Source organism: Myotis yumanensis, unplaced genomic scaffold, assembly GCF_028538775.1.
Source record: "Myotis yumanensis isolate MYYU_CA2020_CCGP unplaced genomic scaffold, mMyoYum1.0.hap1 SCAF_5, whole genome shotgun sequence".
In the NCBI taxonomy this organism is placed as follows: domain Eukaryota; kingdom Metazoa; phylum Chordata; class Mammalia; order Chiroptera; family Vespertilionidae; genus Myotis; species Myotis yumanensis.
In genome coordinates this window covers 26,663,214-26,675,925 of record NW_027223756.1, presented here as the reverse complement: position 1 = coordinate 26,675,925, position 12,712 = coordinate 26,663,214, and the positions used below count along the sequence as shown (strand labels likewise).

At 43.1% G+C, this 12,712-nt stretch overlaps 1 protein-coding gene across 5 annotated transcripts in view; it reads left to right on the top strand.

Moving 5' to 3' along the window:
- Positions 1-12,712, top strand: part of ARHGAP26 (Rho GTPase activating protein 26) — a 414,762-nt gene that overhangs the window by 306,507 nt on the left and 95,543 nt on the right. For all 5 annotated transcript variants that reach the window (XM_070414706.1, XM_070414707.1, XM_070414705.1 and 2 more), the window contains exon 18: positions 3,662-3,821. In XM_070414706.1, the coding sequence (XP_070270807.1) occupies positions 3,662-3,821 (160 nt within the window). The remainder of the gene's footprint in view (positions 1-3,661; positions 3,822-12,712) is intronic.

The following is a 12,712-nucleotide window of genomic DNA, read 5'->3' as shown; positions in this document are numbered from 1 at the left end:
TCTTAGATTCAAAACTATAAAAACCCTAGAAGAAAACATAGGCAATAAAATCTCGGACATTTCTTGTAGCAGTGTTTTTTGTTTTGTTTTGTTTCTGATATATAGCTTTGGGAGAGAAACAAAAGAAAAAAACAAATGGGACTGTATCAAACTAAAAAGTTTTTGCACAGCAAAGGAAACCATCAACAAAATGAAAAGATAATCCACTGAATGGGAGAACATATTTGCCAATGACACATCTGATAAAGGGTTAATATCCAAAATTTATAAAGAACTTAGACAATTCAACACCAAAAAACAAAACAAAACACAAAAACAATCCAGTTTAAAAATGGGTAAAAGATCTGCATAGTCACTTCTCCAGATATGACATACAGACATATGAAAAGATGCTCGATGTCAGTAAACATCAGAGAGATGCAAATAAAACCACATGAGATATCACCTCACACCTGTTAGAAGGGCTGTCATCAATACATCAAAAAATAAATGTGGGCCAGGATGTGGAGAAAAGGGAACCCTTATGCACTGTTGGTGGAAAAACAGATTGGTGCAGCCACTAAGGAAAACAGTATGAAGTTACTTCAAAAAATTAAAAATTGCACTGCCTATGACCCAGCAATTCCACATGTGGAAATATATTTGAAGAAACCCGAAACATGAATTTGAAAGAATATATGCACCCTAGTGTTCCTTGCAGCATTATTTACAATAGCCCAAATGTCCATATAAATAAACTGTGGTACCTTTATACCAGCGGTTCTCAACCTGTGGGTCGCGACCCCTTTGGTGGTCGAACGACCCTTTCACAGGGGTCGCCTAAGACCATCCTGCATATCAGATATTTACATTACGATTCATAACAGTAGCAACATTACAGTTATGAAGTAGCAAAGAAAACAATTTTATGGTTGGGCCACAACATGAGGAACTGTATTTAAAGGGCCAGAAGGTTGAGAACCAGTGCTTTATACAATGGAATACTACTCGGCCATAAAGAAGAAGGGAACTTACCCTTTGCGACAGCATGGATGGACCTGGAGAGCATTATGCTAAGTGAAATATGCCAGTCCAAGAAAGACAAGTATCCATATGATTTCACTCATATGTGGAATCAAATAAACAAAATAAACTAACAAACCAAATACAAGCAGACTTGTAGATAGGTAAGAGATTGACAGCTGTCATTTGCACAAAGGACTTTTGTGACAAGAGGGGTAGGTCTATTGACTTAACTCCTTTGTGGTGTAGATGAAAAAGATGAAAGCATTAAGCCAAAGAGAAAAAACCCAACCCATAAACACAGACAACAGTATGGTGATTACCAGAGGGAAATGGGATTGAGAGGAGGTAGAAGAGAGTATGGGGAGATAAATGGTGATGGAAGGAGACTTGACTTGGGATGGTGAACACACAATACAACATACAGATGATGTACTATAGAATTGTATACCTGAAACCTATATAACTTTATTAACTAATGCCACCCCAATAAATTTCATTAAAATAGGGGGGAAAAAACCCGGTGAGGAACTCAAAGCTTGGACATACTGAGTCACTTGCCCAGACACCCAGAGCTGGAAAGTGGCAGAGGTGACTTGGGAAAAAGTGTACTATTTCTTAAGTTTGGCCTTCATATTCAAAACAGTGGGACCCACTATCAACACTCAAATAATAGAAGCATTGCTAAACACATTACACATTACATATACTTTGTCATTGTGTTCTCTCCCTACAATCCAAGGAGGTGTGAGGCCATTGCAGCTTTCAGCAGAGGAATGATGTAAATAGAGCTGAATTCTGGACAGTGCCTAGTGGTAGCAGGCAGGATAAAGTGGAACCTAGAAATTCTAGTCAGGAAGCCTAGTTATGAGGCTATTGCTTGAGTCGGAGTGCTGAGAAGCATGGTGGTGAAGAATGATCATCATCCAAACCATGTATTTTTATATTGGTCTGCAATTTAAAAGTGCCTTCATACATATAAAACTTATTGATTCATTTGCACAAAGGACTTTTGTGACAAGAGGGGTAGGTCTATTGACTTAACTCCTTTGGGAGGGGAACTATAAGGGCATGGAATTCACTTCTGCACCCAGGAGCTGATGTTGAAAGCAATGGTCGTTACTGCAGCTTTTAAATATGCATACTTGCTGATGGACTGAGGCACAGAAGCAAAGTCTTTTCCCCCCTTGCCAGGTAAGAACTTGACCATCTGCATTAAGGCTTTCAGACTAGAAATGTGATGCAGTTCTGGGTAGAATAGAAAACTCCAGGAACACAAAGAATGTTTGTAAAATATTCTTATGTGGACCAGGATATGAGTGTCAAATCTCCTTGCTGCAGGTGTTGCTTAGCAATCAAAAAGCAGATTATATTTCTAATTGAGTTGTTCATAGACTTGACCCCTCTCCCAGCCATGACCCTTTCAGAGGTGGAAGTTTTTAGGAAATTATTTTCAGCCCTAGAAAAGTATAGCAAAGTACACATCTGCTGATAAAATTGGTTGAGTTACTATTTCAGTAAAGGCTCAGTTTCAAAACCTACACTTAAGTCAGTAGAACAGTTTTTTCTCCCACAAAATAGAAGTATACGAGCGAAACAGTGCCGGCATTTACAGAATTGTGTTAAAAAAAAACACTCATTATAAATAGCCCTGAATGCTAGGGAGGTATGTCTGTGCAAACTGACTTCTCTGCCCAATTTCCCTCTCGTTTCTCATAATGAATAGTTTCCTTCTTCTAACAGGTGATTTAGAGAAGCCCCTAATATTTTCTTAACAATAGTGAATGGCTTTAACTTTTGACTTACTTGTCGCTTATAGGTAATTTGTATATTTTTATACTCAGGGCTAGCAAATGGACAATTAAGTTTTATGGCTAGGTAATGGTGGCCTACTTGTAGAGTGCAGATACATGTTTTGTGTAGCTGCTTATCCAAAAATATGCGTATGTGTTTAGCAAATTACTCCGACCCAGCTACTGTTGACCCTGTGTATTCCTTACCCTTTGAGTATAAATGACAATATAAACACAGCCATATACATAGATCTACAGTAGGGGTTTTTTATCCTGTTTATTCTACATGTTTCATTTAATATAAGCCACATGTTTCATAGGATGGGGCTTTAATACTCTTAGCCTAAAGTGCTTAATTTCCTGACTTCTTCTTGAGTATCCAGAGCTGCCCATTTTGAAAATTACGTCTATTTTGTGCCTATGTTTGCAAATGTATTAAAACCATCAAGAGTTTTTATATTTGAGCTAGAGAAAATGCTACTGATCACAGTGGTTTAAGCAGCAGCCAAGTATAGAAATTGTAACTAAGTGGAATTAGCAGGTACCTGGATTTGCAGAACAGTGATTTGGATGTACAAAGGTTCATATTTTGGAAGGCAGCTGCTTTGGTCGGTTGGTTGTTTAGGCAAAATGGAAATGATAATATGAAATAGCTAAATAGCGTGGATACTGAAGATTTCTGAAACTTTGATAGATGAAACTATGAGTAGAAAAGTCTGTCTTTGAATTCCAAAGATATCAGGAGGTATCCCAAGGTCTGGTTTCTTCTAGATGAGAAGTTGAAAAATAGGAAAGGTAGAGGGAAGTCAGCTGTTTATTTGTATACTATTTCTCTCATCTGTGCCTTTTCTTTTCCTTTTTCCCAGTGTTGCTAACAACCACAAGCAAAATTTGATGACAGTGGCGAACCTTGGCGTGGTGTTTGGACCCACCCTGCTTCGGCCTCAGGAAGAAACAGTAGCCGCCATCATGGATATCAAATTTCAGAACATTGTCATTGAGATCCTGATCGAAAACCATGATAAGGTGATATAAGTATAATTGAGCACTGAAGAATTTGCCTTGGGGGAGGCTGAGTTGGAATTGGCGTTCAGGGTTGACTAGTGTTCACATTGCTAATGAGAACTGTGATGATGATGAAGTTGCTGGTAGTGAAAGTGATGGCAGCAATGATAATCTCAGGATGGCAGCTGTGACAACAGTAGTTATGGTGGCGACAGCATTTATCCTATAGTGGGAACTGTGCTGAGTCCTTTACATATGTTGCCTTTTTATCCTTACAACAATCCAATGAAGAAGGTGCTAGTCTAAGTCTCATTTTGAAGATTTCCTTTGCCCATTTTTTTTTACTTGGTTGTCCTCATATGAGTTTATAATAGTTACTATTAGTGACATTAAACTATTTTCATTTGTGTTGCAAATATTTTTCCTAATCTGAAGTTTGCCTTTCAGTTACATAAATGGTGTATTATTTCTATATATGTGTATGCATGTGTGTGTGCGTGTGTGTGTGCGTGTTTGTGTGTGTGTGTGTGCATGCGTGTGTGTGGTCTGTCTTTTCCTTTAGGACATTTTGGTCTTTCTTAAGAAGACCTCCCTCACTCCACAGAGTTGTCCTCATAACACTGGGGTAGGGGCATGATGCTTCACTCATCTGTCCCACCCCAGCTCTGCATGGCAGATCTCTAGGTAGCTTCTCAGAAGCTGCAGGGTCCCCTGGGGCACCACTTGACAGCCACAGCTCTGGTGTCAAATAAAAAATGTGCTCCTTCTAAGTAAATCTTTACCTAGAATGGTGAATTAATTTTGCTAGATAACCTGCCAAATAAATCGAGACCACTCACCACTGCCTACACTAATAACACTCTAACGTTAGCTACCATCGTCTCTTGTCTGGATTTTTATTAGAGCCTCCTCGTTTGCGTCCCTCCTCTTACCCTTGGCTTGTCTATTCTGATATCAGCCACCAGAGTGAGATTTGTTTAAATTTAAGTCAAATCAAATCAGTTGTCTGCTAAGAACCCTTTAGGGGCTTTCCATGTCACTGAGTGAAAGCTAGAGCCCTTACAAGAGCCTGGAAGGTCCCACATGGTCTCTGCTTTCCCTGCTGTTACTGCCTCATCTCATTTCCTACCTGGGCTGCCTTGCTGTTCCCCACACCCGGCACCCTCTCCTACCTTAAGGCCTTTGCAGTTGCTATTTCCAGGCCCGAAACACTCTTCCTTCATATAACTACATGGCATGTTTCCTCACCTCTTTCAAGCCTTCTAAGTGAGTCCCATCTAGATTTCTGTATTTAAAATTGCAAGCAGTCCCAGCCTCATTCACTCCCTCCCCTTGATCCTGATTTCTCTCTCTTTCTCCATAGCACCTACCACTTCCTAGCATACTGTATAATTTACTTACTGATTTGATCTGTTGTCTTTGCGACCTCCATGAGAATGTATGCTTCACGAAAGCAGAAACTATTGTCAGTTTTATTCACTGCTTGGTTCCCTGGTTCTCAGTAGGCACCCAGCACATATATTGTGAATGAGCTCTTATGGTAGGTGGCCTCCAAATAGTTCTCAGGGACCCTGGTCTCCTGATATTCACTCCATTGTGTAGTCCCCTTCAAGGGGAATAAGAGATTCCAATATTGATCCCAGTGTGATCAATAGGAATAATGATCCCAATGTGATCAGTAGGGTTTTGCAAAAGTAATGGAGTGTGACTTTGGAGACCAGTCATAAAAGACCTTGTAACATTTGCCTTGGTTTCTGGACGGGCTCACTGAGTGGGAAGCAAGCTACTGTGTTGTAAAGGCAGTCCCACAGCCCTGTGGGGAAGAAACCGGCTTCCTGCCAGCAACCAGACCAACTTGCCAGACACGTGAGTGAGCTGCTTCAGGAGTGGATCCTGCAGCCCTGATCAAACCTTCAGATGATGCAGCCCTGACTGACATCTTCAGGGCAACCTCGTAAGAAACCCTGAGTCAGAACTACCGTGCTAAGCCTCTCCTGAGTTCTTAACCCACAGAAGCAGGGAGTAAGTAGGTTTTAAGCCACTACGTTTTTTGGTCGTAAGTTGTTATAGAGCATTAATAACTACTAAAGAACCTCTGAGTGTAAACTTTCACAAGTAGCGAGGATATTCTGCAAAGTTGCGTAAGCAGCATGGCCTCCCCTCTCCCATCTAATCTAATAAAAGAGAAACATGGTAATTAGCGTACGACCGCTACCCTTCCCATTGGCTAATCAGGGTGATATGCAAATTAACTGTCAGCCAAGATGGCTGTCGGCAGCCAGGCAGCTGGAAGCGAACATGAGGCTTGCTTGCTGCAGTGAAGGAGGACTCCAATGTTCCCCGCCTGCGCTGCCGGCCTCTGAGCTGGCAGTTTGAAACTTTGTAACAAATATAGAAGCTAAACAAAACCCCAGAAACCAGCTTTCAGCTGGCCGGGATCTCAGAGCTGGAGTTATACATTGTTTCGATTATAGAACGCAAACAAACCAGATACCTGCTTTCAGCAGCGGAAGCCTCAGAGCTAGAGCCAGAGCTAAAGCTGGCCCAGAATAAAAAAAAAAAGAAAAAAAGGAGCGGTTGGGAGCCTCAGTCAACCACCAGCCTGAAAGCAGCCCTCAGCCCCTCACCCAGATGGCCAGGCACCCAAGTGGGGACCCCCACCCTGAAGGGTGTGTGACCAGCTGCAAACAGCCATCATCCCCTCATCCAGGCTGGCCAGGCACCCCAGTGGGGACCCCCACCCTGATCCAGGACACCCTTCAGGGCAAACCAGCCAGCCCCTACCCATGCACCAGGCCTCTATCCTATATAGTAAAAGGGTAATATGCCTCCCAGCACCGGGATCAGTGGAGCCGCGAGGCCTCCTGGCACCGGATCAGTGTGACAGGGGGCAGCGCCCAAACCCCCTGATCGCCCTGCGGCTCTGTGTGTGACAGGGTGCGGCGTCCCAACCCCCACCCCCCCCCCCCCACACACACACACACAGGCCCTGCTCTGTGTGTGACAAGGTAGAGCCATAACCTCCCCATCGGCCCTACCCTGAGTGTGAGAGTGGCGGTGCCCCAACCCCCTGATCGGCCCTGCTCTGTGTGTGACAGGGTACGGTGCCCGCCCCCCCCCCCCCCCCCCCCGGCCCTGCTCTGTGTGTGACAGGGTAGAGCCATAACCTCCCCATCGGCCCTGCCCTGAGTGTGAGAGTGGCAGTGCCCTAACCCCCTTATTGTCCCTGCTCTGTGGGTGATAGAGGGCGGCGCCCCAACCCCCGCGCCCCCCCCCCCCCCATGGGCCCTGCTCTGTGTGTGATGGGGTAGAGCCATAACCTCCCCATCGGCCCTGCCCTGAGTGTGACAGTGGTGGCGCCCCAACCCCCTGATGGGCCCTGCTCTGTGCATGACAGGGGGGAGCTCCTCAACCTGCTGATGGGCCCTGCTCTGTGTGTGACAGGGGGGAGCTCCTCAACCCGCTGATGGGCCCTGCTCTGTGCATGACAGGGGGCAGCGCCCAACCCCCTGATTGGCCCTGCTCTGTGTGTGACAGGGTACGGAGCCCCAACCCCCCTGATGGGCCCTGCTCTGTGCGTGACAGGGGGCAGCGCCCCAACCCCCTGATCGGCCCTGCTCTGTGCCTGACAGGGGGCGGTGCCCCAACCCCCCAATCGGCCCTACCCTGAGTGTAACTGAGAGTGGCATCGCAACCTCCCAATCCGCCCTGCTCTGTGCATGACAGGGGGCGGCGCCCCAACTCCCCAATCAGCCCTGCTCTGAGCCTGACCAGGGGCTGCACCTAGGGATTGGGCCTGCCCTCTGCCACCTGGGAGCAGACCTAAGCCAGCAGGTCGTTATCTCCTGAGGGGTCCCAGACTGCGAGAGGGCACAGGCCGGGCTGAGGGACCCCCCCTCCCCCTGAGTGCACAAATTTTTGTGCACCGGGCCCCTAGTGGTTAATAAAGAGATATAGAAATCAAATGACTTTTTTGAAGAGATTATCTTCTTTTTATCCAAAATTTTGGGCCTCGTTCCAACCACCTCCTTCAAATATAATAAATCAGGTATGGGAGAAGTTTGTTATGTCTGATAAAAATGAACTTGTATAGAGGGGAGATAATCGAACTGCAGTTAATAATATGGTTTCTAAAGACAAAGCACTTGGATTAAAATATGCTACCTCTTACTCGCCGTGTGACCTTGAACAAATATGCTTCCTCTTACTCCTGTGCTTAACCTCTCTAGTCTTATTTTAAAAAATACTTTCAGTATAGTCTAAATGCTGTAACAAACAACCCCCAAATATCAGTAAAAGTTGATCTCTTGCTCACATAGCAGTTCACTGCAGGCATCTTCTATAGTGAGGGATTCAGTAACCCAGGTTCCTCCCATCGTGTAGCTCTGCCTCTGCTCTGCAGATCACTGCAATAGACAGCTGGGGGAAGCACGAGAGAACATAGGAGATTGGGTAAGTTTATATGGGCCAAGCCTAGATGATGCTTTCCATATTTTCTTCTACATTCCATTGGCCAGAATTCACATGGCCACATCTAACTGCAAGGGAGGCTGGGAAAGCAACCGAACCATATACTCAGAGAAGAGGGAAGCAAGTTTGGTGACCATCTAGCCAGTGTGCCACAGTCCTTCCTTTGGTTTGTCCTGAGGATTAAATAAGATGATTTATTAAAGGATTTAACCAAGAATCTGGTGGGTGGTAAGGTCCAGTAGGTATAAACCATTGTTTTGAGCAGTCTCAATAGAATTCTCTGAAAATAGAGCTCAGGTCCATCCCTGGATGTCACATGTGCCCTTCTCCCAAAATAGTGCATTTTATAACTTAATCTTTTCTTAAATAAAATAATATTAAATGGTAAGGAGTAAGCAATTTGATTATGTTTCATGTCCCTAAAAGGAAAAAAAAAGCATATAGCAGGAAGTATCTCATAGTGCTGTTTTTTAGGGTCCTTGGGCCTTCAAACCAGAAAACATATTTGAAAGCACGACAGAAAAAAGCACCGGATACTGCTAATAACAATATTGAAACTTGTGTAGACAAGCAGCTATCCTGCCTTGAGCACAAAATCTAGAAATAGAAATGAAATGTGAAATGCATGGCCAGGCCTGCAAGTATATGGGCAAGAACTGGTGAGGAGACTCATCTAGTTGGCTGAATTGTACATTTCGTGACTCTCTGCTGTGGACTTGTGAGGTGCATTTTAAGAGGATCGCAGTGCTTAGTTCTATGTTCTTTTGCATTAGTTAAGCCAGAGAGTGGGATGAATCATAGTGAGGTCCATGTTCCTGTGAGAGCTGATGAAGGAGTGTGAGGAAGAACATTCCTGGGTGAAGGCTGTACCAGAGTGTATGTCCCCAGTCCTGAGGGAGCTAATATACGCCCTTAATAGAGGTTTTTACTTTCAGACCCATGATGTATACGTGCATTATTCCAGGGAGAACATCGTTAATATTCATCAGGTTTGCCTTCCTGGTAAAAACAACTTAGAGTAAGGCAGCTTGGCTCCTTCTTAAATGTAGCTTCAGGCCTGGTATGGTATAAAGTGAGCAGCTGCTGCCTTGGCCTCCTTTGGAAGCCTATGATGTTTACCTCACAGGAATCCTAAGCATCCATGGCCATACTCTGGCCTCTGACTTTCTGGAGACAAGGCTTTGAATCTCCTGCCAATAAAACTGAACTTTAGCCATCAAATCCAGAGCATTTTTATGTCCTTCCATGAACATTGTCAGAGACTTTAATTTATATAAAATTCATACCATTTAAATCTTAGATAGCAATATTTAATGAGCATTCCCTTGGCCTTGGCCATAACATACATTCACAAAGGTTCTGGAGTGACTAATTTTCCAACCGTAGTGTCAGAAGTTGGCCAGAATCCTGAAACCACACTTGAAGAAATGCTTTTCAACAGCACTTTTTCATCCCTTCCCCCAACAAGAAGCGTATGATAGCATATGCCCTCTTGCTTGAAACAAGCCCTAATACAGATATTAAGTGATATCCGCCATAGTTACTGGCATAATATTCTCTCATTTAGTAAGACTATTTTACATATGGTATTTGCTTTGTGCCTTGGAATAAAATTGGGAGGGATCCAGGAATAAGTAGAAAACAGTAGTGAAAGAGAATGTAGAAACCCAGACATGTAGGCACGGGAGAGGGAGAGGGAGAAGGCGAAGGAGAGGGAGACGGAGAGGGAGAGAATTATAAGATGCCTATTTCAGTTGTTCATCGCTACATAACAAATCATGTCCAAGACTGTGACTTAAAACAGTAGTGATTCCCCCCCCCCCCCCGCCCCCCTCCGACAATTCTGAGAGGGCTTAGGTGTGCCCATATGGTATCAGCTGGGATTGTTTGACTGAGACTAGAGGATCCAGGATGGCCTTACTCCACATGTCCGGGACCTTGGTAGTGGCTATTGGCTGGGACATCTTGATCCTCCTCCACAGAGCCTCTCTTCTCGCCGTGTGATCTCTCATTGTGCAGTAGTCTAGGCCAGACTTCCAAGAGAGCAAGCAAACACAGAAGGGTCAAGGCTTATCAAAGCCTAAGCCTAGAACAGAGTGTTACTTCAGTCACTTTGACATTTTAAAAAGAAGGCCAGGGGATACATGCTAGCTAGAAAATTCAGATTATTTACTCGCTAAAATATTTTTTTAAGAGAAGGAAAAGGGCTTGTATTTTAACAACTAAAGCATATAGTATTCTCTTTCCCTCCCTCCATCCCTCCTTCCCACTTTACTCTCCCCTCTTGTTTACTAAGGACTAACACTGGACATTTAGCTCCAAGGGTTAGAAATGAGGATGTGCCTAGGATGAGTTTTGTTGTCACTGGCACATCCTATACATCCTCCAGACAGCACATGCTCTGAGTCCAGAAACATCCCCCGCTGAGCATGTCTTTTCACAGAGAACCCACCTGCATCTCCTTCCTTGGAGCCTTATTGATGTGTTTCACACAGACCTTCAGTGAGGTCACATTCAGCACACTAACTACATGCCCTGTCAGCAATGCTCCAGAAATCATCCTTCACCTCCCCAACTGACCAGGCAAGGGGTGCAATGTATGGAACAATTGTAGGAAATACTAGTAAATGCCCCAGTGTAAGCAGAGGCACAGAGGAAAAAGCCAGGAGATAGGACATTATATTTGGGGCTCATGATGCTTTTTCTTTTTGCATGTTGGTAGTACATCCTGATTTATTTACTTAGTTGAAGATAATGGATATTTTTAATATACACAGACTAGAAGTAATACTATTCATGACAGTAATGGCTAACTTTTACTGATAGCTTATTGTTCTCAAGATATTGTGCTAAGCAGCTTTATATCCATATCATTTCATTCTCATAGCAACACTATAAAGTCAATATTTTTACCTCTATTTTACAAATTGTGAACCTGAAGTACAGAAAGTTTAAAAAAACAGCTTGTTAGGAGAGGAACAAGGAACTGCTTTAACAGGCCAAGCTATTAAAATCTATTTTAGTTTATCTCTACTTAATACAATAAATGTTTATTGAACATCCACTATTGGTCAAATATAAATAAGATGAAACCTTTTTCTCCAAGGGTCTCCTGTTTTATCAGGGTATAACTAGCCATAATACAGGATGCTAAGTGACATTCAGTAAGATGAATAAAGTATATGGCACCCTGAGGAGAAATATTTAATTCTGCTTGTGTGGACTCTGACACACAAAAAGACACTTTCTAGGCAGAGAAAGAGTGGCCACAGGAACCGTCCTGAGGAACATTAATCAGTTAATCAACATGCATCAGTTTGTGTGTATTAAAATGATGTGGCTATGAAAGAACTGTAGGTTATATGTTAACAAGGAGTGGGAGATAATGCCAGGCAGCTGGATTTAGCCGTTGGTCAAGGATCTTGAAAGGTAGGAAGTGGGAGCCTGAAAGCCTGAAAAATGGGAGCTGTCAGAGGTTTCCAAGTAGAGGAGATGATTACATCAGCATTTTAGAAAGACATCCTAGGAATCTGAACAAAATGACTCTGATCCTTGAGATCAAAATCACTCCTTGACTCAATAAATAGCAAACAATACAGTTGACCATACTGTTGTAAACTTGTGACTATGTATAAAATGTCTTACTCAGAGAGTATAACCTTTGACCTATAGCCTTTACTTAATTTAGGGCAGAGATAGATCCAAATGGTTCTCCTGGCCAGACTTCCCAAAGGAAAATACCAGGTCATGGCAGCATTTCCCATCAGTGACTCCTATCTTGGACTGTACTTGGATTATATGAGAGCTTTATACTGGTGGTCAGGATTCAGAGTTGAAAGTTCAAAGTGCAAAGATTTTGGCTGTTTCCATACTTTTTTAAGATAATGATCAATCATTGAAAATTTCTCTTTCTGTATGGACAACTTTGTCTTAAAAAATCAAGTAGGCCAAATACTTGGACTTATAGTGGAAGTTACCAGTATTTATATTCTTCTAGTTAAGATTTAAAAAAATATATTGAATGCTATATTGCCCAGTATACCCAAAGCCCAGAAATGCTGCTATTTCTTATAAAAGCTTTTCCTTTTATAATAGTAATCTTGCCAAAGATTCTGAAAAATTTAGATGTCTAGGAAGGACAAGAAAACAAATGGCCTCTTTTTATAGTTTTGGTGAAGCATGAAATCTCAGGTTAATATATGTGTGTATCTCTTACATCTTCCTGTTAAATTCCACCATATCATAGTATGATTGGACCCACTTGTTTTGTAACAGTTCACAATACTTCCTTTGGCTGTGATACCCAAAAGGGTTTCTGCACATGAAGCAAGATATGGTATTCTTACGTGCCCACATACCATATGCTTCTATCAGTATGGTCCCTTTTAATGCCTGTTGGTGTTCTACAAAATAAATTATCATGATCTTTTCCCAGTCTAACC